Source organism: Prionailurus bengalensis, chromosome A2 (assembly GCF_016509475.1).
Source record: "Prionailurus bengalensis isolate Pbe53 chromosome A2, Fcat_Pben_1.1_paternal_pri, whole genome shotgun sequence".
NCBI classification, from domain to species: Eukaryota; Metazoa; Chordata; class Mammalia; order Carnivora; family Felidae; genus Prionailurus; species Prionailurus bengalensis.
In genome coordinates, this window is record NC_057348.1 from 6,606,332 (window position 1) to 6,633,337 (window position 27,006).

Here is a 27,006-nt window from a genome sequence, read left to right on the forward strand (position 1 = left end):
GCAGCGTTGCTTGGTCTCTCGCCCCGCTTGCTCCGGGGGAAGCCCCGTTACAAGGAACTCGGGCGGCCCCATGGAGGGACCGACTTGGAGAGGAACGGAGGCCTCCCTCCAGCACCACTGACATGCCCGCCTGGGAGCGAACCGCCTTGGCCTTGGACCCTCGGCACCAGTCCAGGCTCCAGATGGCTGCAGCCCGGCTGAGAGCCCGCTAGGAACTCAGGAAAGTCCCTGAGCCAGAACCTTCTAGCGAAGCGGTCCTGAACTCCTGAACCACAAAGACCATGAGATCTGATACATGATCATCATCGTTTTAAGTCACTGATGGGACAACCTGTTAGGTGGCAACAGATACACACACCCTCACTTTGTGCAGACGGCCCTGCCTCCTACTTCTCACAGTAACCCCCGTGAGAAGGAATCTCCCTTCCCTGGAAGCCGCCAGAATGGCCACGCGACCCCGGCCTCCGCCCTCCCTCCTGTTACAAGCCGGGAGCTGTCTCCCCTCCTGGGTGAGGCCGGGCTCTGCGGCTCAGATCTGTGCTCCTCCACCTGCCTTCTTAGGGAAGGTCTCTTGTCTGCCCTCCCCTCCCGCTCTCCCCCTCCAGCGGACCCCCTCCCACACCATTCAAACCCCATGCAGTGTTTTTAGTAGTGAAATAAATCTATCGTAAGGGCAGTCTTCATTCTGGTACCAGTCTCTCTCCCTGAGCCCAGGGAAAGTGTTTCACTCTGTCTCATTTTCTCGCATCCCACTGGCTCCTCAACCCAGGACACTCTGGCTTCCACCATGACCATTTCAAGGACGCCACCCTTGATAGAATCACCATGGATCTTCTTCATAACCACAGAGATGGGAGACTGTAGCTACGATGACACCATTTTTAATCTGTCAGATCGACAAAGACCTGGTGGAGCACATCTTTTATTGGCAAGGATGTCTGGAAAGGCACTTTCATACGCGACTGGGGCACAATTCCTACGGAAGGAAAATTGTCAATTTGATGCAAAATGCAAAATCATTTACCCTTTCCCTGCCAATCACACTCCTAGGAACCGATCTCAAGGATACACAAATACTAAAAGGCAGGCTGTGATTATTCACAATGGCCTTACGTGTAATATCAAAGGACTGGAAACAATACAACTGAGCATCAATAGGGAATTAGTGCAATAAACTACGGAATATCCACAGAATGAAGAAACATGCAGCCAAAAAAGAAAGAGATGATCCCTAGGTATTGATAGAGATTCTTATCTCCAATATTTAAAAAAAAAAAATTTAAGTTTATTTATTTATTGGGGGGGGGGCGGGCGGCAGGGAGTGGTGCGGAGAGAGGGAGATAGAGAACCCCAAGCAGGCTCTGTGCTGACAACATGGAGCTCGGGGCTCAATCCCATGAACCGTGACATAATACCTGAGCCAAAATCAAGAGTCGGCACTCAACTGACTGTGTTACCCAGGTGCCCCTCCAATAAATGTAAGTGGAAAAAAAAAAATCAATGTTCACAGCAGTGTATATGGAATGTTTCCTTTTTATAAAAAGGGAATGAATACCTCTTTTTCTCTGGAGTTAGGGAATCAAATGTCACTCCATAAAACCAGCTTCCTGAGGTCTCTCTGTGTGCCTTCCCTGTACCCAAAAGATACAAGCGATAAAGGGTCTGTATGAGCAGGGAGGGGAACCTCGGCCACTAAGAGTCTGGTTGGGCCAGGTGGAAAGAAAGAGCTGCGGGGCATTTTTGCCTCCCAGGCCTGTGTGCAGACAGATTAATGCCCGTGCCCCAAAGGTGTCCATGTTCTACCCCTCAGAATCTGTGAATATGTGAGTTTCCATAGCAAAAGGGATTGTGCAGATGTGATTAAAGTAAGGATCCTGCGATGGGGAGATTATCCAGGTGAGCCCAATGTCATCACAAGAGTCCTTACCAGAGGGAGGTAAGAAGGTCAGGTCAGAGAAGAAGGTGTTGGTGATGCAAGCAGGAGTGAGAGAGTGAGAGAGAGAGAGAGAGAGAGAGAGAGAGAGAGAGAGAGAGATCTGAGGATGCTACCCACTGGCTTTAAGTGAAGGAAGGAGCCACAAGCCATGGAATGCAGGAGGCCTCTACAAGATGGAAAACACATGGACACCAATTCTCCCCTAGAACCTCCAGAAGGAATGCAGCCCTGCTGACCCAGAATGGCAGGTGAAATCTGTGCTGCTTTAAGCCACTAAGTACCGGTAAGTGGTGAGAGCAGCCACAGTAAACAAATACAGCCTCTCACACCAAACCTTCCCTAAGGCTTGGTGTGAGTCCAACAGACCCGGACAACTGCCGTGGACCCTCCTTACCTTCTGCAGGTGGAGGATGTCTCCTTTCTCCCCACCGGAGACCCAATCTGCAGTTAGGATGAGTTCCAGTCACTGAGCTGAGGAGTCAGAGGGCTGGGATCCAGCCACCCCCAGAGCCCCAAGCGGAAAAGCAGACTGAGAAGGTGCCTGGGGCACTTTTAGGCTCTGAGTCCCCCCATCAAGGTCTCCTGGCAGGTGAAACCTCACAAGAAGGCAGGAGGGGTCTCTGCTCAGTTTACAGATTCAGTGACTCCTGCTCCTGGATGTATGTCAGTGCTGGATGATGGGTCACTTATCAGTGCTGCCCAACGGGACTTTCAGTGATGACATAAATGTCGTCTAATTCTGCTCCGTCCAGTTGGCAGCCACAAGCCACATGTGGCTACTGAGCACTTGAAACGTGGCCAGTAGGACCTAGAAAAGGAACTCTTCCCATTGTTTTAATTAAAATAGCTCCAGGTGACTCGTGGCTACCGCCATGGACAGGGCAGCTGTGGACACACTCAGGCCCGACTGCTTTCAGGATGCGGAGGAGGGGGCCTGTGGGTGGCAAAGTGGGGGGAAAGCATGGACTCGGGTGAGGGGATGCCTGCAGGTTTGCATGGACAGGAACTAGGGGCATAGTACGTGCCCCGTCCCATCACACAAAATACAAGCATGAATGAAAGCATCGTACATTTTCTCAGTTCTACGCTCCTGGGTCTCTTCTTCCCATTTCTTTCTTTCTCCACAACCATCATCCAGGCCTAGGGAACAATCATCTTATTCCTAAACTTCTTCTTACCACTCCCTGTCTTGCCTCTTAAGTCTTCCTTTTTTGAAAAAAAATTTTTTTAATGTTTATTTATTTTTGAGAGAGAGAGTACTAGCAGGGGAGGCGCAGAGAGAGAGGAGAGGGAGACCCAGAATCCGAAGCAGGCTCCAGGCTCTGAGCTGTCAGCACAGAGCCTGATGCAGGGCTCGAACCCACAAACCGCAAGATCATGACCTGAGCCGAAGTCAAATGCTTAACCTGAAGACTGAGCCACCCAGGTGCCCCATCAAGTCTTCCTTCTTAATCCGGAAGTCCATTTTAACCCACATGCGCAGACCAGCTGTGACTCACATCCTCCCAGTGCTCACATCTCTAGTGTCTCTCCACTGGTCCTAGAACAGAGTCTAATCTAATACCTGATCTGGCCCAGCCTACCCTGCTCTGGGCTGGCTCACCCCCTGCCCCCCAACTTTGTTGTCTCGGCCCAGCCATTCCTGGCCTCCCAGCTTGTGGAGCACACAAGGCTCTCTCCTGCCTCAGGGGTTATCTTCATGCGGTTCCCTTGGCCTGAACCGCTCTCTTGAAAACACTCCCACATGCTTGCTCCAGCTAACCCTACAGCTAGTTCAACCTGACCCCAACCTCAGCTCTCCAGGTAAATATCCGTCCTTCTCAAGAAGGCTTCCCTGTTTCCGCCACTGAGCCCTCTGGGCCAAGCTCCCACATCACTCCGGTCATTAATTATTTAAAATCACGATTCCCTATTAGAATGTAAATTCCATGGACATGGAAAAAAGGTCTTCTTGGTTCTCCCAGGTCTCTATGCATCTGGCTCAGGGCCTGGCTCCCGGGGATGCTGAGCCATCCTGGTTTGCCCAGAACTGTCCCGGTTTGAACACTAAATGTCCTATGTCCTGGCAATCCTCTTACTCTTGGTCGCCATAAACTGTGCACTCAAAGGATACCTACTGCGTGACAAATAAACATCCCCCCCTCCAGAACGTTACAGGAAAGTGAGAACAAAAAAGGGACACACACACACACTCGTAATTAGTAAAACCTAACAATTAAATAGATTACTTAACAGAATCCTCTACGATGTGAATCGCCAGACTGTTATTTCAGAGAAGTTTGAAGAAATAAAGTTAATTCCTTGCCACCAAAAGGCAAGGTAGAGAGGGCAATCTTTGTGGAAACTAGTGCCCTAACCTGCGACCTACAAGTTGCTGTATATTCCCCCAAATAATTGTAAATCTCATTAAGTAAATAAAGAAATGAAAATCACTTCTTCAAAATACATCTTGTTGCTGGTCAATTCAGTTTTAAATTAATTACTAACAGAAAGAAGTCCTAAGCACTCCCCCCCCCCCACCATGTGCCTATATTTTCAACCTCTGTGGAGGATTTGTAGGGCTTTAGAGGTCAAATGGAATGGGTCTAAGGACTGTGGCTGAGTAGTCCTGCTTATCTTCAGTGGGATGTCTTGTAATCTTACATGTACATGTAAAAAATGTATATATTTATGTTTCTACATAAAATCCTGAAATTTATAGTATTATGGAATGCAAGAAAGTCTGCATTTCTCTACGGTTACACTCATTTACATATTTGTTTAATGTGTACTTATTTGCATATAAGTGCATTTACTGCCTTATTTCCACACACATAACCACCCACGCCTCAGTATCCTTCCTTTGAACGTAATCTATCAAACAGACAAATAATTTTTCTTAGGATACCCTCCCTCTTAGTGGCTCTTTGCGTTTACAACCTGAGCAGCATGAAAACCCACTAAGAGCTCTCCTCTGCATAGCGGAGGTTGCTGGCACCTGTTGTGACAAGGTCCTTGGGGTGCTCACCTGGTCACACAGAAACCCACGGATCAGGGAGGATGGCATACTTCAAGGCTGGTGGGATCTCGAAGCTGGTTTTAACACAGACTGGGGGGGGGGGGGGAGGCACGAAGACTGCTTTTGAGGCCTTTTGATAGGAAGTAATCGTTCTTGGATAGAAAGACCACCCATTCACCTTTGTTTCGTTTTCATTTACTTAAAGTGTCAACGTTGGCCGTGACTGGACTTACCTGGTTTCCACGTAGCTATCTGCACCCCAAGTGGGAGAAAGCAGTGTCATGCTGGGTGTGCATGTGACTTGCTCAACTCATCTGGCTGGATCAAGATTTTACGGTGACTCCAGACACTTTAAACACGGGCTTGTTACTTAAGGGCGCTGATAAGCGACTCAGCTGACTTTGATCAGGACTTCAGAGCTTTTAAGGCCCTAGAGCAGATCTCCCGACCCCGGCACTATTGATAACGCTTCGTTGTGGGGGGCTGTTCCGTGCACTGTGGGATGCTCAGCAGCATCCCTGGCCTCCCCACACCCCCATTTGTACAACCCAAACAATGCCTCCAGACATTGCTGAAAGTCCTCTGGGGGAGAGGGGGAGGTGGAAATCACCCCTCAAAGGAGGAGGCAGCGGCGCCCGGAGTCGGGAGGAACCGCAGCCTGGGACTGACCGGAGGCAACAGCCCAAGGAGGAAACGGGGCTCCGGTTACAGACGGGGGGACGCGAGGACGCCAGAGCCCGTGACCCGGAATGCCCGCGGCCCTCCCCCCTCCCTGGGCGCCTACCGGACCCCCCGGACTGTCCGCCGCGCACCGAGTCCGGCCCGTTGCGCTGAGGCCAAACATACCACGTGAAGCAGGTCCCGCGCGAAGAAGACAGCGCACCCCACGCAGCCAGCCCCGCAGGCTCTTTCCACGGCAGCGCCCCACGCTTCCGCTTCCGGTCTCGGGCTGGCCGCCTCTCGCCCCAGTTCCGGTCTGTGTCGAGCCGCGGCGGAGAGGGGCGTTTAGGGGCTCCGGGTTGGGGCGGGCGGGGGCCACCGTCGCGCACCCCAGCCTGGGGCGAGGGTTTCTAGCTCTCTGAGGGAGGGCCCCACGGCCCTGGGCTGCGTCAGCACCAGGGACGGAGACCAGTCCTAGGGGCGGGCTGTGGGCGGCGCCAGGCAGACGGGCCGAGTTCAGGTCCGTGGGTGGGGCTGTGGGCGGGAACGGGGTGACGGCGGGCGGGGAGTGGGCGGAGACTAGTTCCGGGGCGTGGCTGTGGGCGGGGTTGTAGCCGAGGGAAACTAATTCCCGGGGCAGGGGTGTGGCTGGAATAGGCTCGGCGGGTGGGCGGGACAGTGGAAGGAAATCAGTTCCAGGGGCGGGGCTGGAGGCGGGGCTTCTCGTGGGTCCCTAGACCGTACTAGCAGCAGGCTGCCCAAGAAACAACTTTTCTGCAGTCCTTTCTGCAGGTTCACACAGCCTCACATAACGCTGTAGAACGACGTGCCCATATTTAGGGCTTTTAATTTTTTGTACATGTTTGCTGTCTTTATTTAAAAATGAGACCATACGTATATTCGTTTCTCTACAACTTGCCTTAGCGCCATTTTAAGAATTTTGAGGGGACAGGGAGGGTACTAGGTCATACATTCACAAGGCAGTAAAATACCCTCACTCCCAGCACGGTCTCTCAGTCCTTTGCCCAGAGATAGACGTCCTCTTCTCTTCCATTTTTATAGATATAGTGTGTATATGCATACATGCTGGGAATGGCCAGCAAACCCTGCGCCGATGGATGCAAGATTACTCCACAGTTTGCTAAGAAAGAGGAGAAAGCATGGAGGTCAACGTTCGCAGACGAAGACCAAGATCCTGTTCGCCTCACTTGTATTCTCATTTATTGCAGAGTCAGGCCAATCACAAATCTCGGCTGGCTTGTTGTGTACAGAGGGCGTGTAACATTTCAGGCATGCTAAAAAGATGCACGACTTGAAGGTGAACAATCCCAAGAGACAAATCAAATCAGAGATAAGCAGCAAGGGTTATGTGTCCTACTGTTTTGTTAAACTTTGTATACAATGTATAGATAACGGAATTCCGGAATTCCGCAAGGACTGCGAAAACACCTGGGAAGGCTGGCCCTGGCGGGTTACGCAGGCCCGGGACATTCCAAGAGACCCACGCCCCTCCCAAGCCTACGTGCAGTAGACCAGAAATCCCCGTGTTACATTTTAGCTAGCAAGCATTGTGTATAATGGTCATCCTCAGTAATAACCCCAACACGTAGGTAATATGCTCAAGCCTAATAGGGATGTCCCCAAGCAACAACAGAAATGGATAAACCGTCTCATGCATCTGGATCTACTGAAAAGAAACTTAAATTTCTGGTGGAGAGGGATAAACCAGTGATGAATTGATAGGAAAAAAAGAAAAGGAAATCAGAATTTTACCATTTAAAACGTCAAAAGATTGGGATGTTTTGGTGGCTCAGGCGGTTAAGGGTCTGTCTTCAGCTCAGGTCATGATCTCACAATCTCACGGATGGTGGGTTCTAGAGTCCTGCGTTGGGCTCTGTGCTGACAGCGTAGAGCCTGGAGCCTGCTTCAGATTCTGTGTCTCCCTCTCTCTCTGCCCCTTCCCCGCTTGCACTCTGTCAAAAATGAATGACCTTAAAAAAAATTTAAGGTCAAAAGAAAAAACAAGAAATGTCTTCATATTATCCTACATGGCGTATCAATGGATAGGATTCACATGTCATAAAGTGCTGAACATTTATGTGATAAAACAACAGACGTTGCATTTTGGTTTGTATTAATTCATTAAATAATTGTATCGGACAAGGGGAATTGTGTTCTAAGATATGTAAGAGAACTACATGCTATTTTTTTCAGATAAGTAATTAGAAAAAGTCAACAGCTGAAAAATGAAACCACTGTATAAGGAGCTCATTTAGAAATACAGAGGTACAACCAGAAAACGAAAGAAGTTGTTTCTGGGAGTCAGAAAAGAATGAGGAGGGTAGCTTTTCATTACAAGGCTTTAAGTATTATTTAAGACATAGGCGTATAGCCAGACACACACACATGCACACAAGGCCAGAAGCCTAAATTTGTATTTCAAAGTGGTCATCAAACTGCAAGAAGAATTTATAAAAATGATTCACTTTGCAACAATAGAATGTATTTTGAAAACTTCAATCTTCGGGGTGCCTGGGTGGCTCAGTCGGTTAAGCATCCGACTTTGGCTCAGGTCATGATCTCGCGGTCCGTGAGTTCAAGCCCCGCATCAGGATCTGTGCTGACAGCTCAGAGCCTGGAGCCTGTTTCAGTGTCTGTGTCTCCCTCTCTATCTGACCCTCCCTCATTCATGCTGTCTCTCCCTGTCTCAAAAATAAATAAACGTTAAAAAAAATTAAAAAAAAAAGAAAACTTCAATCTTCAAGCATTGAAAAAAAGCTATAATTATCCTTGTGGAAAAATGAAGAGAGCATTACTTTCCAATGTACCTGATAAGCATTTTAGGTACATCACTCCTGAGTATTTTCACAGCAAATCTGTAAGGAAGATGCTATTATCTCTCTCACCATTTAACAAATGAGGAAATTGATGGTAGCAAATTGCTAAAATTTTCATATTTTTTAGAAGTTCTCAATAGATATCGTCTTATTTTAAAATTATTTATTGAATTTTCTTTTCACTAATAAAATAATATGTGCCATTCTAACAAATAAACAATAAGCATGTAAAAAATGACTTAATAAGGGGTGCCTGGGTGACTCAGTCGGTTGAGCGTCCAACTTCAGCTCAGGTCATGATCTCGCGGCTCGTGAGTTAGAGCCCCGAGTCGGGCTCTGTGCTGATGGCTCAGAGCCCAGAGCCTGCTTCGGATTCTGTGTCTCCCTCTCTCTCTGCCCCTAACCCATTTGCATCCTGACTCTGTCTCTCTCAAAGATAAACATTAAAAAAGATTTTTAATGATTAAATAAAACTACAGTTTTCTTTGAATATAGTTAAGTAGAGCAATCACATTATTTTTCTGCTCTCTGCCTCAGACCTAGGAAGATACTTCCTATCCTAAAAGTTTACTAGAAAACGCTACTACATATTCAAGAATTAGGGAATCCCCATATCATACGCAAACTTCCTGAACACACACACAGAAAGCTGTTATGGAAAAATATGTGATGAAAAAACTCTTAAATTATTAATGAACTAATATCAACACAAATCACAATTATGCAAGATTTATCTATAAAGTGGCAAATATTTAAACTCTAGAAATTTAGGAAAGTAATTCATTACATTAGCTGATGTATATAAGAAAAAGATTTTTTTCAATCTCACTAAGTTCCAGGAAAACATTTGAGAAAACACAGTGCAGCAGTTTTTGCAATAGCCAAAGTTGGAAACAACCTAATTGTACATTGTTGGATGAAAGAATAAAGAAAATGTGGTGTGGGGCATCTGGGAGGCTCAGTCTGTTGAGCATCTGACTTCAGCTCAGGTCATGGTCCCATGGTTCCTGGGTTTGAGCCCTACATCAGGCTCTCTGCTGTCAGGGCAGAGCCCATTCCCGATCTTCTGTCCTCCTCTCTCTCTGCCCCTCTCCTGTTCGTGCTCTCTCTCTCTTTCTCAAAAATGAGTAAACATTAGGAGAAAAAAAAGGAAAGAGGAAATGTCTGAAATCAATAATCTAGGCTCCCACCTCAAGAAATTTCATTTTTAAATTTTTTTGTTTTAATTTTTAAAAATGTTTTTATTTATTTTTGAGACAGAGACAGCGTGTGAGCGGGGGAGGGGCAGAGCGAGAGGGAGGTGCAGAATCCGAAGCAGGCTCCAGGCTCTGAGCTGTCAGCACAGAGCCCGACACCGGGCTTGAACTCACGGACTGTGAGATCATGACCTGAGCCAAAGTCGGACGCGCAACTGACTTAGCCACCCAGGCGCCCCTCAAGAAATTTTAAACAGGAAAATAAACTCAAAGCAATCAGAAATAAGGTAATAATGACAATAATAACATCTATACATTCTAAAACAAATGTCATGGATAATTTAAAAAATGATAAAATATTAAAAAGGAAATAAAATCAATGATTAAATACAAATATACTGTATTTATCAATGGTCACAATATTGTAAAGAGCTCATTTTCACCCCAAATATTTGATTCAATGTAGTAAAGTTAGAATAGAACCATAATATAACTTTTAGATGGTGGAGATGTTCTCAAATTCACAAGGAAGCAAAATATTTCAAAGAGAAGAACTTTTCTTGGGGTGGGGGGAATGAACCACAAAGGAGGATATGGAAAAATAATACACCAAAAGATTCTCTAAAGTTTGTTGTGGGAGGAAAAACCCCATCAAATTGAAGAGGGATATGGAGGTTCCAGAAACAATCCCTTGTATATATGGAAGTTTAGTATTTGATAAAGTTAGCATTCAAGTAAATTGTAAAATGATTATTTAAAATTGTTTAAGGAGGATATATTTATGTCTTTTAAAATGTGGCTAATGTCTGAATTCAGAAAAAAGTTTTGAAGCTAAAATTTAAATTTAAAAACTTTTCTAAATAGTTTATGGATAAAGCGTGCATAACTTAGATATTTTACCCGAATATGAATGTTTATACTGTCAGTTGATGAAACAAAACATGGAAAGTATATGAAGGGTGGGCTGAAAAGTTCTTAGGAAATGAGATTTCCAGGCTAGAGGAGTGACTGAAGCAATAGAAGATATGCCTGCCATGTACTCAAAGATGGATAACATGGCTAAATTTAGTAGGAAAATCCTTGAGGACAGCCCTTAATCCAAGACACAGCACTTATCTGTGAGTCTTGATGGCCGAGGGTAATTGTAGACAGGGACTCTTAAAAGGAGAGGAGAAAATCTCTTGATAGAAGTAAAACAGTTTGTTTTCTAAGATCTGAATGAGTAAACATATAATGTATCTGAGTGGTTTATTGTTCAAAAGCCTAAAAATGTGATAGAGATTTAGGAGATAAAACCTGAATGCCTGTTTCCACTGGGACCTATTTTAATCCTGAAAGCTTTTACTGGAAGGAGGTTTCAGTGTCCTGCGTGAATACCACCACAGGAGGAAATGGGGCCCACCAGTTCTGCTCCCAAGACCCAACACAGAGAAGCATCTGCATAGACCTTCCAGCCAGGGAGGGAACAAGATGGCACCTTGAGAGTTGGGATGAACGTGTGGGTAGAGGTGCTTGGTACGGAGAACTCACCTTTCCATCCTGCCAGCCATGACCTGGGGTATGAACCTGATGGATTGCCAGGTTTCCTATACCTAACAGCCTGCTCCTGCCCAGGAAGGCACTCTCTCCCCTCGTTTTCTGCCTTACCCAGAGCCTGGGGCCTGCTTCCAATTCTGTGTCTCCCTCTCTCTCTGCTCCTCCCCTGCTCACGCTCTGTCTCTCTCTCAAAAATAAATAAACTTAAAAAAAAAACAACAACGATGGGGTTCATGCTGGTAACTACTTCCTGTTGACATCACCAGGGATATATAAGATAATATTTGCAACGCTTGTGGGCGTGTGGCCCGTGTGTCTGATATATAACCTCAGAGATGAGAATTACAAGATGGGGACATGGCACAGAATACCTCTCAGTACAGGCCTGGGTTCCAGCTCTACCGTTTAATACATCTTCAACCTCGGGCAAGTGGCTTACCTTATCTGTGTCTCAGTTTCTCCATCTGTCACTGGCATAATAACACGTGTACCTGCTTTGTAAGGTCATAGAGACCATTAAAGGAGTTAATGTTTGAAAAATGCTTGGAACACCTACCATATCTCAAGTGCTATATCTGTATATTATACATCACATTTATAAATTCTTCTGGCACTGACTGTAAGCTCGAGAGGGCAGGAACAAGTGCCTTGATGTATGTAGAAAGTACTCAATAACAAACGGGTAAATGAATGAGCAACATTTATGAATGCATTACCTATGTCACACACAGCATCCTACTGATATTCCCAAGCAAAATCACACCGTAAGATACCTGTTCTGTCCTGTGTACTCTTCTCTGATTCTACCCAGGAATTACTGGGGCTTCTTGGACCCTGCTAACTGTGCACACTATAAGTTTTCTTCTCTGTGTCAACAAACGCAATCAGCGTCAGCCTAATGAGCCCAAGTCAATCCAATCTCGTCTGTTCCCTGACTCACAAACCCAGTAGTGATTTGATATTAATGATATTCGCATTCTAGCCTCTTATTTTCAAGTATTGGCTAGAGTAATTATTATTTACATTTACTGTGTGTTTTTAAAAATGACCCTCCCTGAAAAATATTTCCAAACCTATTGCATTTACAAGAGAAGCCAAGGATGGACAAGTCACAAAAAGTCTTGACGCTAAGTCTCTGGTTTGGCTCTTCCTAATTGGTAAATTATGTAAACTTCCAACGTCTCTCTTGAGATCAAGTCCAGTTTGGACTGTGTGGGAGGGAAACCTCATGGCATTTGAGAAATAGTGGTGGTATTCTGGGGCCGATGTCTGCTTAGGAGTGTGTGTGTGTGTGTTCTGCATCTTGCTGTGGGGTCAAGGTAGACCCCTCTTCTTGGGAAAATTTTTCCCAGACATTTTGCTCTGGGCTTTATTTTTACACATGGCTTAATAAGTGCTGTCAGTAGGACCGCTAAGCACTCTTTACTACAGACTTGAAATTTTAATTTAGCAGTCACCTTTAAGAAGCTAAAAATAAACACGTGAAACTAATCTTAATAGCATATTTTAAAACATTATCGCCAAGATATTTTCATCTGTGCATGCAATCAGTGTAGAAATTAATAGAGATAGTTGACGTATTTTTGTGTGCTATCAGAAATCCAGTTTGCACTTTCCACTCACAACACAACCTCGGTTTGTAAATTGAGTTTTATCGGATGTACCTACTCTATATTTACATTGTAAATGACTCACAGCTGTGAAATAGGAGTCCCGTATGTAAGTTGCTGCAAACATACTTAAAAGTTTTCCACTTAAAGATCATGTCATATGAACATTGAAAAGTTCCTACTGGGCCTAGTAACAAAGGAGTCATTGTGACCTTACCAAGGCAAAACCCACAGAATGGTGAGGGCACACACAAGGGTGGGGGTAGTCTGAGAAGGTTCTTGAAGATGAGGCTCCAGAGGCACATGATGTAGAGGGCCTTTTCTCAGCAGCTCACAACAAAGGGGAAGGAATAGAAAGAGCCTTATCGAAATATCAGGCAAGTTAGGGGATCTTGAATAGGTATGAAGCAGAAAGAAAAGTAGGGAATGTTTGAAACAAGCCTTGTGAAAAAATGGGGAATAAAAATGCCAACACATGAAAACAAAGTAAAATTTCCAGACATTATGGATGCTTCTCAGGGGAGGCAGGTGATTTTGGATTTATAGTGGTACCAAAACATGTGTGCTCTTCTCAGTAGTTATAAGACCAGCAGTATCTAGCGTAGCAGATAAACAGGGTCTTTCAGATTTGAAGTTTTATAAGGCAGATACGACAAGTGTTAAAGAATTCTGGATTATTCCAAGGGAATTATTGAGATCATAGACCATGGAATCCAGGAGTGATAGGGATAGGGGAGAAAGTAAGGTGAAGATACGGTGATCTGGCATCACTTCCGATCTTGAGGGACAGGTAACTATTGTATGAATGTTTGAGTGAAAACTGAAAATGAGGAATTTATGGTGGGTGAATATGTTTTCTGAATTATTTATTTTTGGTCATGACCATTTCAGTTGACGTAAATGTCTGGGATATAGGAGCGAGTTGCTAAGAATGGGGCAGATGATAATTTCATTATTGGTTTAAGCTCTGAAGGAGCTATGAAAACAAAGAGGTCCATGGGCGACCAAATGAATAGTCACATAACACAGAAGGATGGTGGGGCTGGAGACTTAGAGAAAGACTAAGCAACCGTGTGTCCAGAGAGGGAGGACCAGGAATTGTGTGGTTGAGAGTGACAAGCACAAGTGAGAATAAATCGTAACAGAGAGCATCTTACAAAACCATGGAGGAGAAACGATCTGGAGTAGATCCTGAGTTTTAACCTTGAACTTTCTGGTTCTGACACAAATCTATTTGATGATGTCCCAGGACACAGGTCAGACCTATCCCCAAAGGTAGAGAAGGAAGGTGGACGTACAAGATACCAAATAGAATGTTCCTAAGAAGGCAGGCCTCCTTTATAATTTTAATCCAATATCATGACTTATTTTAATAGAGCAAAAGGAAAAGAAGTATGATGGTCAAGACTTCACAGAGGAAGCAACATGATTGTGGAAACCAATCCAAACTGAAGTCTCGCTTAAGTGTCTCAATCCCTTTGAGGATGTCCAGTTATGTATTTAAGACGCCAGTTACCAGAATCACAGCCCATCCTGGCAACGAGGTCAGATGCCATCACTGGGAGGGAACCTTGGACAAGCCCCAACAGGTGTGCTGGCAAAAGAGACTGCAAGGTCTCCAGGCCTGCAGCAGCACAGGGGAACCATTAAGCACTTTGGACCTTGCCAAAGCCTTGCAAAAACTCGCACCTCAGTGCACAGGTGGCTATCTGCCAGGTGTTCTTGCAGGTGGCCCGAACTCGAGCCCCATGCCCATCCTTGCCAGCTCTCCGGATTTGGCCAAGATGATTCCAGAAGCTGGTCTGGGTATCCCGCAGCTCACGTGCAAACAATTTCTGGTGACTGAGGAGGATATCAAGAAACAAGAAAAGAAAGTGAAGACGGCAAGAGAAAGGCTGGCTACAGCACTGGCTATAGACAGACTCGCTAGCGAGGCAGAAAAAGTGAGGGGCCAAGAAGGACATCTCGAAAAACACCACGAATAAAAGGAGAGCCCTGTGCAGATGGAATGCAGCACAGCACTTTATTAATGTCTCTTTGAAGTGTCCATTGTGTCTTCGTGCTCTGAGCCCCTGAAACTTAAGTATGTACCAATACTTTCCTTGTATTAAATTGTATTGTGTGACACAATGGAGACAGTGATTTTTTTTTTAAGCTGCGAGATTGGGTTTCCGGTGAGGGGAGAAAGGAGATCTTTCCTTTCTGTATTGTACTCTTGTCTTCCTTTACTTTCTTTACTGTGTCATTTGTTTGTATTTTCAAGTCAACCGAGTTATCAAAGTCACGGGATTATTTAGTGTTCTGGCCTCACAGAGTAAAACCTGCCTAGTTAATTTTGTGTAATATTCCAACAGATTCCAACATAATATTTCATTAAAGCTGTTTTATCTATGCTCTCAAAGAAGATATGTTTGTAGGTCTCTATTTTTCTGTTCTTTGTTGCATGTGAACTCAGAGGTCAACAGAAAGAAGAAATAAGAGACTTCCCATTTTTTAAATACCTGTACGTGTTGAAAATTTGATCCATGAAAATTGATGTGCCAATTTGGGGATCATGATGTCAAGAGGGACTGTTCTCAGCATCTTTATCAGTGAGCCACTGCTTGTGGGGATTTAATTGTCTGTTTGCCCAACTAACCTGTGGCAATATTCAAATCCCTTCCATCATTACTTCTTTTGTCTCATGGATTCATCAATTTCTGAGAATGAATTGATAGAAAATAACAGAATATTTGTAGTATTTCTATCTTCCCTAAAAAGGAGTTATTTTAAGATTGAATCTTGAGGGACCTGGAGCGGGGCTCAGTCAGTTGAGCATCTGACTTCGGCCCAGGTCATGATCTTGCTGCTTGTGAGTTCGAGACCTGTGTCGGGCTCTGTGCCGACAGCTTAGAGCCTGGAGCCTGCTTCAGATTCTATGTCTCCCTCACTCTCTGCCCCTCCCCCACTCATGCTATGTCTCTCTCTCTCTCAAAAATAAACATTAAAAAATTAAAAACTAACTGACTTAGATACACCGATTTTCTCTCCTTTCCTCATGACTCTTGTTACATTTTTCTGGGGTCACATTTCTGCTTCCTGATGAACATTCTCTACTGGTTCTATCACTGAAGGCCTGTGGCAGGTCAACGTTGAGTCTTTCTGTATTTCAGAAAGTGCTTTTATCTTTTTCTTTGAAAGATAGTGTGGTGACGTGTTTAATTTAGGTTCTTAGTAATTTTTTCCTTCCTCGCTGCTTAGTCTTTCCAAGTGTCCATATCATTAGCTATAAAATGGGAGTGCAGCTGTCAAGGATGGTGAGTTTAAGTGAGATCGTGCATGCAGAGCTTGCCAGTCATGTTGCTTAGTATATATTAAGTAGTCAGTAACGATACTCTTGTTATTATAATCTCCAGAGAAGACATTCTCAGAGACTGCTTGGGACTGAGGATGTGAACCTCACACCAAGTAAGTACGAATGGTGGTATCACTGTTACTTCTCAGCCCTTGTGTCTTCAGCCGTGATCGTCTGCAAACTGCGTAGAGATTGGGCCATCTGTTCCCATGAACCCAAGGCAGGACAGTATAGCTCCCTGACCCTGGGTCACTCTAGGCTGCTTCCTGGGGAACCCCTGCTCTCTCTTGTTGGATGAAGAAAGACTGTCTGGCTTTGTCTTTAGATTTTTTTTCCCCAATGAGCTTTATTTGTCTTTAGATCCAAAGCAGACCCTGTATCTCTCTCCAGTCTTGGTATTACTCTGGGGACTGAGGCTTTCTGGATACCTAGTGATCCCAGCTCCAAGTCCCAAAGTTGATCATGGAGTCATTTATGACTTGCTTGTCTCCTTCTTGGACCATTTCCCATCGTGGGGGACCCATGATGGGAGAGGAGCCCCTGAGGTAGACTGGTATGGAAGTCCTGGTGCACCTGAGCTTCAGGGAATGAGGCGGTGTAAGGGGAACTTTGGGGGTGGGGCAAGATGGAGGAACAGAGATGGCAGTGATGGCTGGCACAGAGGCAAGGGGAGGTGTGCTCCCAGGTTTCTAGGAAGAGAAACCTCACACTGAGGTGCGATATCGATTTTATACAATGACAATGTCTGTGACTTTTTTTTTTTTTTTTTTGCCAGTTCTAGTGCCCTTGAGGGACGAAATGGCATAAAACCAAAAGACAGGGTTGCAGTTGCCCTTTGAAGACTTAATGAAAGGGGAAACTTCATCTTGGTCCCCTGGGAACTAGTTAGGGGCCAAGTCAAGAAGGGCTCAGAGGCTGTGTCCGACCAATGTGGTTTATTCTATTCCAGCCAAGCTCCCTTGGAGCCGCAGGCAGAGCTCACTGCAACTTCAGGTCTAGGTGTGGCAGGTAATAGCCCAGGCTGTGTTGCTGAACCTCGTAGTCTCCCTCCTTCTTCCGCAGGCGGATGGTGACCTGCAAGGGCAAGGAGAGGGCATGAGAATGGTCTGATCCACTACATGGGACTCCGGGGACAGAGATGGCCAAAGCCACAGAGGCTTGCCTCCAATATCTCTCTCAACATAATTTTCTCTTACTCCTTCTTTTCCTTTCCCTTGTCCCTCTTTTTAAAAAAAATTTAAGTTCTGGGGCGCCTGGGTGGCGCAGTCGGTTAAGCGTCCGACTTCAGCCAGGTCACGATCTCGCGGTCCATGAGTTCGAGCCCCGCGTCGGGCTCTGGGCTGATGGCTCAGAGCCTGGAGCCTGTTTCCGATTCTGTGACTCCCTCTCTCTCTGCCCCTCCCCCGTTCATGCTCTGTCTCTCTCTGTCCCCAAAATAAATAAACGTTGAAAAAAAATTTAAAAAATTTTAAATTCATTTATTTATTTTTGAGAGAGAGACAGAGGGAATGAGTGGGAGGAGCAGAGAGAAAGGGAGAGAGAGAATCCCAAGTAGGTTCTCACTGTCAGTACAGAGCCCGATGTGCGGCTGGAACCCATGAAGCACGAGATCAAGACCAGAGCCGAAATCAAGAGTTGGACACTTAACCGACTGAGCCACCCAGGTGCCACTGCTTTGTCTCTCTTTTTTTAAATGTTTTTTTTTAACGTTTATTTATTTTTGAGACAGAGAGAGACAGAGCATGAACGGGGGAGGGGCAGAGAGAGAGGGAGACACAGAATCAGAAGCAGGCTCCGGGCTCTGAGCGGTCAGCACAGAGCCCGACACGGGGCTCGAACTCACGGACCGCAAGATCATGACCTGAGCTGAAGTCAGACACTTAACCGACTGAGCCACCCAGGTGCCCCGTTTTGTCTCTCTTTTATCTCTTTCTCATCTTCTCTCTTCCCTTTAACTTTGTTTTTCTACCATTTTCTCTGATATCCCATTCATACCCTCTCCCTCCCTCTCTCCATCTCACTCATTCACCCCCTCTCCCTTCCTCTCCTTCCACACACACCCCCTCTAGCTTAATTGAGGTATAACTGATGTACAATGAACCGCATACATGTAGAGCAAATGATTTGATAAGTTTTGATTATAATTTGAACCATCACCACAATCAAGACAAGGAGTGCTCCTCATCCCCAAAAGTGTCTTCGAGCCCCTCTGTAATCACTCCTTCCTTGCCATTTGCAAGCACATTCTCATTCCCAGGCAACCCCTGATCTGATTGATATCCCTATAGATTAGCTTACATTCAACAATTTGCTTATAAACAGGATCATAAACTATGTATTCATTGTTATCTGGCTTCTTTCCCTCCACATTATTATTTTAAGATTTATGCATGTCAGTGCATGTATTTATAATTCATTCCTTTTTATTGCTGAGTAATATTCCATCAGGTGATAGATCATGGTTTGTTTGTCTATTCACCTGTTGATGGACTTCTGGGTTGTTTTCAGTTTTTGGCTAGTAAAATAAAAGTTACTATGAACATTTGTGCACATGACTTGGTATAGATTTTATTTTGTTTTATTTTATTTTATTTTATTATTTTCTGCACAGTAAAGGAAATAATCAACAAAACTAAAAGGCAACCAATGGAATAGAAGAAGATATTTGCAAATGACATATTGGATAAAGGGTTAGTAACCAAAATCTATAAAGAACTTACCAACACAACACCCCAGAAAACAAATAACCCAGTGAAGAAATGGGCAAAAGACATGAACAGACACTTTTTGAAAGAAGAAATCCAGATGGCTAACAGACACATGAAAAGATGTTGAACGTTACTCATCATCAGGGAAATACAAATCAAAACCACAATGAGATACCATCTCACACCTGTCAGAGTGGCCAAAATTAACAATTCAGAAAACAACAGATGTTGGGAAGGATGTGGAGAAAGGGGAACACTTTTGTATGACTGGTGGGAATGCAAACTGGTGCAGCCACTCTGGAAAACAGTATGGAGGTTACTAAAAAAAAAAAAAAAAATAGAACTACCCTATAACCCAGCAATTGTACTACTAGGTATTTATCCAAAGGATATTTTATTATTTCTCTTGCATGAATTCCTAGGAGTGGAAAGGCTGGGTAGGTGTACGTGACCTTTAAAGATGCATCCAAGCTATTTCTCACTATTTGAGAGTTCTGGTTGTTCCTCATCTTCACCAACAATTATTATAGTCAGTCTTTTTAATTTTAGCCACCCTTGTGTGTCACAATACCTCATTATGACTTTCATTTACATTTCCCTAATGACTAATGTTGTTTTAAAGAAGGAAAAAGTTGGGGCGCCTGGGTGGCTCATTTGGTTAAGTGTCCAACTTTGGTTCAGGTCAGGTCCTGTGGTTCATGACTTTGAGCCCCACATCAGGCCCTGTGCTGGCAGCTCAGACTCTGGAGCCTGCTTCAGATTCTGTGTCTCCCTCTCTCTGCTCCTCCTCCACTCGTGCTCTGTCTAACTCTCTCAAGAATAAATAAAAAAACATTAAAAAAAAAAAAAAGGAAAAAGCAAGCCACACACAGACTGGGAGAAAAAAATCACAAAACATATTCCCAGCAAATGACATGTATTTATAAAATATAAAGAATTCTTACAACCCAATGATAAAAAGACAAGCAACCCTTCCTTCCTTACCAGGAAACAGCAGATCAGGCATGTGATGAGTACCAGGAGTCCCGCCAAGCAAATGAGGATGATGGCCCAGAAGGGGAGGTCTGGGGAGACAAGGGCTGGTGTTAGCCTCCTCCTGTCATTTTCCAGGGCTCCTGCTGTCCCTGAATTGTGCCTAACAGTCCCTGACCTGCCTTGGCCACCTTTCATCATCTATGACTCTGGGTACATGGGTCTCTTTGACCAGGTACAGCATCAAGACATTCCCGCCCCAATCTGGGTTGGAGCTTCTTTGAGGCTTACCTGAATTCTCAGTCAAGACATCATTTCTGTTGGGAGAATACCCTGGAAGTGAATGAAATGGAGAATGCACGTGAGTTTGTTTTATGCTTTTTAAATAAAACTTTTCAAATGCACAGAAACATAGAATATCATAAACATACATCACCTAGGTTTAACAATGTATATTTCACCCGATTAAAACATTATTTCATCCAATGTATAAATTATCAGCACTCACCACCTTTGCTTCATATTTTCACTGAAATGTTGAAGTAAGAATTATGATGTTGACCCATTTTTCTCTAAAAAGGCTACCTAATCCAAGGCTATTATCACACTACAGGGGTGTAATTAATTAAATCAAATTCATACCAGTGGACAAGGAGGACCGAAATTGGGCTGAGCCATCTTATAATAGTTTGTGGGAGGATGGGTCATCCTAGTTGGTAAGCCCAAGGGATCTCTGTAAATTTGTAAATTCCCAAATGTCTCTCCTCTGCCTACAAACACATTCACCCCCTTCTCCTTTACCAAGTTCCTTTACCAATTTCTTATAGATGTGCTGTCCGATATGGAGCAGCTACAAGTGGCTTCTTAAAAATAATTTTAATTTTTCTTTTTTCCAACAAACCACAGGAGACTCTTAATGAGAGAGAACAAACTGAGGGTTGAAGGAGAGAGGTGGCTGGGAGATAAGCTAGATGGGTAATGGCTATTAAGAAGGGCACTTGTAATGAGGACTGGATATTGTATGTAAGTGATGAATCACTGAATTATACTTCTGAAACCAATACTGCACTGTATGTTAACTAAAATAAAAAAATAATTTTAATTAAATAAAATTAAAAATATGGTACCTTGGTAACATTAAAACTCAGGAATGTAAAAGCCAGTCACATTAGCCAGACTTCAAGTACTCAATGGTCACATATGTCTGCTGTACTAGACAGCACACATATAGAAAAATCCATCATTGCATAAAGTTCTGCATGGTGCTGATCTAGAGCAAAACTTGGCAAATGACACCCCGTGGGCCATGTCAGGTCCATTGCCTGTTTTTATACAGCCTGTCAGGAAGAAAAGTGATCCATCCCCTATGTCCATCAAGGCTGGCTCACACACAGCTTGGAGCCAGAGGCCCTTACTGACTGTCTCGCCAAGTGACTTCAGTACAGAGATGAGAGACAGAATTCCAGAGAAGGGAAATGACCAGCCTGAAGTCACAGAGCTATCTCCGAGAGAGCAAGTATCTCCAATATCCCACCGGGTGTCCTTTCCTCTCCTTCGATGGTGGATAAAGCCTGGGAGACTATGCCATTTCCTGCCAGCCTAAAAAAAGTTCAATGCTGATTTAACCCCAGGTCTCCAGATTCCCAGGAAGAGCCCCATGTGTGGAAGTTGGAACCCTCCACTCCTGCCCCAATGACCAGGATGCCTTACCATCCACAAGGACACTGTTTCTGTCCAGGGTAAAATTCTGCAGCTGGGTACCATTTTGAGTCAGCCTCAAGAACTCCTCATAGATGGCAATTCTGTCCAGTCTCCGAGCCAATGGTGAAAAGTTACAGATGGAGTCCACCCCAGTGTGGTTGCTGTCGGGGACAGACCTGGAAGGGCAAAAGGGATGAACAAGGGTATCTTGAATTCTACCCTGCTTCTAGAAGGAAGTCATGTCCAAAAGGACTTTCTGCAATGATACAAACATTTGTGCCTAAATATCAAAATACAGTCATTATTAGACTCAGGTTGTTGTTGAACACTTAAAGTATGGTACTATGGGTAACTGAATATCTCATTTAATTTAATTTAATGAATTAATAAATAGAGAGCCATGGGGAGAACACATTTGAAACATTTGGACTAAGGACTTTCAAAAATGCATAAAATCATTGAGAACACTGGCAAGAATGGCCAAAATCAACCTTTTCATTAACCAAAGGTTTGTAATAACCTGAGGATCATTTAGTTGAGGGAAAAGATGGCTGAGTCTTGGTAAAAGGAGCAAGCTGTATGGCATTAGAACTTGCATTATTTCCAGGCTGCTCTCACAATATCCCTAGACACGTTGAAAACCAGCAGTATGAGAACCATGGTAGCTGTGAAAACCAGCAGACTAGTAGCCATAATGTGTTTGGAATTCCCCAAAACAACCCATTCCCACTGACTTTTCAATATCTGACCTGTCTGGAGATTCCTTTTAGAAAGCCCCATTTTCAAGATTTGACTTTATTTGACTCCGAACTTTTTCAGTCAGGGAAGCCTATTCCCAGGGCACTTGCCCATGGCAGCTGCCTGAGGAAGCAGTAACAGTTGAGGCAGGCAAGAGGTGAGCCAAAAAGTTTTTAAAAAGTAGGGAATGAGATGTCCCTGAGGGGTTTTGAAAAGCTCCAATGTGTTTGTGGGGATCTAGAAAGTCACAAGTGTGTGGGGTTGTGTGAATACCTAGGAAATATTTGAGTAGGTCTTAATCTCTCACCTGTAGCTAAAAGGCTAGCTTAATATCTTAAAAAATTGTCAGTGGAATAGAGCATATTAATAAAGGACAAATGCCACCCAATCTCAACACATCCAAAAGGAGAATATGAGAAAATACAACATCCTTTATGATTAAAAAAAAAAAACAACAAACCAACAAACTAGGAATAGAAAGTAAAGTTGCTCAACCTGAAAAATAGCATCTGTGAAAAACTCACAGATAAAATTATACTCAATGGTGAAAGACTGAAAGTTTTCCCCTAAGACTGGGGACAAGACAGTGTTGTCTTCCTTCATTTCATGTCCTATTTACATTTTAATAGATGTAATTCTAATAAAATAATCAGGCAAGAAAAAGAAATGATAAAAATTCAGATGGGAAGGAAAGATGTAGAATTATCTCTATTTGCAGATGACATGTTGTTAAATATAGAAAATCCTAATACACACACACAGACACAGACACACATAGCTGAAAACTATTAGTTCAGCATGAATGTAGGATATAAGACCAATGTACAAAAATCATTGTATTTATATACACTAGCAATTAACATTCTTTAAAAAAATTTTTTTAATGTTTATTTTTGAGAGAGAGAGAGACAGAGTGAGTGGGGGAGGGCACAGAGAGAGGGAGACATAGAATCCAAAGCAGGCCCCAGGCTCCAAGCCATCAGCACAACCCATGAGCTGTGAGATCATGACCCAAGCCGAAGTCAGATGCTCAATCAACTGAGCCACTCAGGCGCCCCTAGCAATTAACATTCTTAAAAATGAAATAAAACAATTCCATTTATAACAGCATCAAAGAACAAAATACAAAACATGTAGCAATAAATTTAACAAAAGCATTGTGAGATTTGTACATTGAAAACTATAAAACATGTTGAAAGAAATTTTAAAATACCTAAATACATGGAAACGCATCCCATGTTCATAGACTGGGGATTTATTATTGTTGAAATGTCAATACTCCCCAAACTGATCTACAGATAAAATGCAATCCCTATCAGAATCCCAGCTGACACTTTTACAGAAATTAATAAGCTGATTCTAAAACCCATGTGGGGTTGCAAGGGACCTCAAATAGGTAAATCAATATGGAGAAAGTACAAAGTTGGAGAACTCAATTCCCCAATTTCAAAACTTATACCAAGCTACAGTAATAAAAACAGTTGCCACTAGTATAAGGATAGACATATAGATCAGTGGGATAGAATTTAGAGTCCATAAAAAACTCATGCAATCATGGACATTGATTTTCAACAAGGTTGCCAAGATAATAGGGAAAGAATAGTCTATTTAACAAATGGTACTGATGGGGCACCTGGGTGGCTCATTCGGTTGAGTGCCTAACTTCGGCTCAGGTCATAGTCTCAAGGTTTGTGGGTTCGAGCCCCACCTCGGGCTCTGTGCTGACAGCTCAGAGCCTGGAGCCTGCTTCAGATTCTGTGTCTCTCTCTCCTCTCCCTTTCAAAATTAAAAAAAACATTTAAAAAAAGAAGAAGAAGAAGTGAATTGACAGGGTCGCCTGGGTGGCTCAGTCGGTTAAGCATCTGATATCGGCTCAGGTCATGATCTCATGGTTCGTGAGTTCGAGCCCCACCTCGGGCTCTGTGCTGACAGCTCAGAGCCTGGAGCCTGCTTTGGATTCTGTGTCTCCCTCTCTCTGCCCCTCCTCCGCTCGTACTCTGTCTCTCTCTGTTCTCAAAAATGAATAAATGTTAAAAAAAATTTTAACAAATGGTACTAAGACAACTAGATATCCACATACAAAAGAATGAAATTGAACCCGTACCTCACAACATATACAAAAATTAATTCAAAATAAATCAAATGCCTAAATGTAAGAGATAATGATACAATCCTTAGAAGAAAACCTAGGTGTAAATAAATCTTTGTGAATTTGGATTAGGCAATGGTTTTTTAGATATGGGACTAAAATCACAAACAACCAAAGAAAACATTGATAAATTGAGAGTCATCAAAATTAAGAATGAAAGTGTTTCACTTAGAAGGTGAAAAGGCAACCTACTAAAATGGAAGAACATATTTGCAAATCATATGTCTGATAAGGGTGTAGTATCCAGAACACACAAAGAACAATTATAACTCAACAATTAGAAAGAAAATCAATGCAAAACTGGGTAAAGGACCTGAATAGACATTTCTGCAAAGAAGGTACAGAAATGACCCATAGTACATGAAAAATTGCTCCACATCACTAATCACTAGGAAAATGCAAATCAAAACCACAGTGAGGTACCACTTCACATCCACTAGGATGATTAGAGTAAAAAAAGGATAATAACAATTGTTGGTGAAGACCTGGATAATTTGGAACCCTCGTAAGTTGCTTGTGGGGATGGCAAATGGTAGAGCCTCTTAGGCAAACAGTTCAGTAGTTCCTCAAAAGTTAACATGAAATTAACACATGACCCTCCAAGACCAGTCCTATGTATATGCCCAAAAGAACTTCAAACTCAAACTGATGCAAAGACTTACACAAGTTTTTCATTATTCGTAATAGGGTCCAGGGTCATTATTCAAAATAGGCAAAGGGGGAGACAACCCAATGTCCATCAGTGAATGGATGGATAAACGAAAAGTGGCATAGCCATACAACAGAACATTGTTCAGTCACAGAGGAAGGAATAGAGTACCTATCCATGCTACAACATGGATCAACCCTGAAAACAGGATGCTCAGTGAAAGAAGTCAGTCACAAAAGACCACATAGTGTATTGATCCATTTAAATGGAATGTTCAGAATAGGCAAATCCAGAGAGAGAGAAAGTAGATTATTGTTTGCCAGGGGATGGGGCTGAGGGAAGAATAGGTAGCAGCTGCTAATGGGGACAGGACTTTTTTTTTTAAACATCCTACCATTAGAGAGTGGGATGGTTGTACCACTCTATAAATATACCACTAAATTGTATACTTCAAAAGGGTGCATTTTATAGGTGAATCATATCTCAAGAGATGTATAAACAATTTCGACTGCCTCATGTGATTAGTGGCTATACTACTGAGTAACACGGTTAGACTACTGGATTCTAAGTCATCTGGTTCTACCCACCCCCATCTTCTATGGATCCTGACTCCAATGGCTGATTTCTTTAAAAAAATTCTTTTTAATGTTTTAATTATTTTTGAAGGAGAGAGAGACAGAGCCTGAGCAGGGGAAGAGCAGAGAGAGAGGGAGACACAGAATTCGAAGCAGGCTCCAGGCTCTGAGCTGTCAGCACAGAGCCTGATATGGGGCTTGAGCTCACGAACTGTGAGATCATGACCTGAGCTGAAGTCGGATGCTTAACTGAGCCACCCAGGTGCCCCTCCAACAGCTGATTTCTTAAGGCATTCATTGATGCTACACTCCATATTCCATGGCTCCCAGCACCAGGCACCTCCATGTCTACTGAGGTCTACACTGGCTCTCTTGATTTTCTAAGTCAGTTGGCGTCATTGGTTTAGGAACAAGCTGGTTTTTAGGTAACAGTTTTATACTCGTAGGGCTATCTTCCATAAGAACTAGAAACTGAGACCATGACATGGGGATACTTTTACTTAAAGGACCACGGGAGTCTCCAGAGTGATTAGGTACTGAGTTGGAACTCACCTGAATGCTAAAACTTGACAGTCAGAGAAATAACTCTTCATGCTGCTGTTTTGGAAGAGCTGGTTGAGCTGAAAAACACGGTGATGTTCCCTTGATCAGAATTCCAGTCCCAGTGGCATCAGAGAATTTTTAGCCACTGAGCATACGTCCCCATCTACTTTTTATTATCTCAACAAATACTAGCCCAGGTATGTGCACCAAAGGACATCCCATTCCAGGGTGTGGCTTAGCTATATGATCCTAGAGTAGCTCCTGAACCTCTCTGTGCCTGTTTCTTTATTTGTAAATGGGCAAAAGAACCTGTATGGATGAATGGTCACAAAAAATCACCCTCTGACTACCCAGCGTCCATCGGTCTGTCTCTACATGGGACACAAACCCATTCTCACCGCATTCTCGATACTTCTCTTGTTCCGCTGGTGTTTGGTGGTGTTGGGCTGGGATAAGTCTTGGGAATAGAGTAGGTTGGTGACAGTGAAATTCAGCTGGAAGTGCTGAGAGGTGGGAATGCTTGTTGGTCTGTCTGTTGGTAGATGAGCTGTTGACTCCACTTCTATAATAAAAAGAAGGTATAGAAGTCCCCAACAGGTGAAGATTTAAGCAAAGAAGTCATTCCAGCTAGTCTAATTATTCTTGGCAATGTGACCTGAGTTGGATTCTGAAAGGTGGGATACATAAGATCTCCATCTATCTGGCCACTTTGAATCCATTGATGTGTCTATCCATCCAACTCTTCCTCAAGCATTATGAGAGCTCACTAGCATGTGGGGAAGATGAGACTGGGCTTCTCTGGTGCACAGATGGCAAGTGTAGGTGCCGATCACCTCAGGGGACATCTGTCATACCCCTTTGTTG

The 27,006-nt window shown here is 43.7% G+C and overlaps 3 protein-coding genes across 4 annotated transcripts in view; 1 reads left to right on the forward strand and 2 right to left on the reverse strand.

Moving 5' to 3' along the window:
* The window catches only part of LOC122488647 (zinc finger protein 558), a 28,825-nt gene extending 22,712 nt beyond the window's left edge, over positions 1 to 6,113 (reverse strand). Inside the window, exon 1 of the mRNA XM_043590245.1 lies at positions 5,781 to 6,113. The gene's annotated coding sequence lies outside the window, so the exon portion shown is untranslated. The remainder of the gene's footprint in view (positions 1 to 5,780) is intronic.
* Positions 6,114 to 13,024: 6,911 nt separating this feature from the next.
* On the forward strand, positions 13,025 to 14,903 carry LOC122488653 (methyl-CpG-binding domain protein 3-like 1). 2 transcript variants are annotated; one of them, XM_043590253.1, is made up of 2 exons: positions 13,025 to 13,150; positions 14,150 to 14,903. In XM_043590253.1, exon 2 carries the CDS (start codon positions 14,168 to 14,170, stop codon positions 14,756 to 14,758), a length of 591 nt encoding a protein of 196 aa, XP_043446188.1. In that variant the 5' UTR covers positions 13,025 to 13,150; positions 14,150 to 14,167; the 3' UTR covers positions 14,759 to 14,903. The 2 variants fall into 2 exon arrangements, with proteins under 2 accessions (XP_043446188.1, XP_043446187.1); XM_043590252.1 differs by lacking the exon at positions 13,025 to 13,150 and adding an exon at positions 13,157 to 13,563.
* A 6,653-nt stretch (positions 14,904 to 21,556) lies between these two features.
* LOC122488639 (mucin-16-like) overlaps positions 21,557 to 27,006 on the reverse strand; it is a 71,187-nt gene continuing 65,737 nt past the window's right edge. Inside the window, exons 48-50 of the mRNA XM_043590225.1 lie at positions 26,541 to 26,704; positions 26,152 to 26,219; positions 21,557 to 21,664 (exon numbers count right to left, since the gene is read on the reverse strand). Of these exons, the coding sequence (XP_043446160.1) occupies positions 26,173 to 26,219; positions 26,541 to 26,704 (211 nt within the window). The 3' untranslated portion in view covers positions 21,557 to 21,664; positions 26,152 to 26,172. The remainder of the gene's footprint in view (positions 21,665 to 26,151; positions 26,220 to 26,540; positions 26,705 to 27,006) is intronic.

Bases quoted from the DNA above. Each gene is read 5' to 3' on its own strand.
- LOC122488653 (XM_043590253.1), top strand. From the start codon at position 14,168: ATGATGGTCAAGACTTCACAGAGGAAGCAACATGATTGTGGAAACCAA.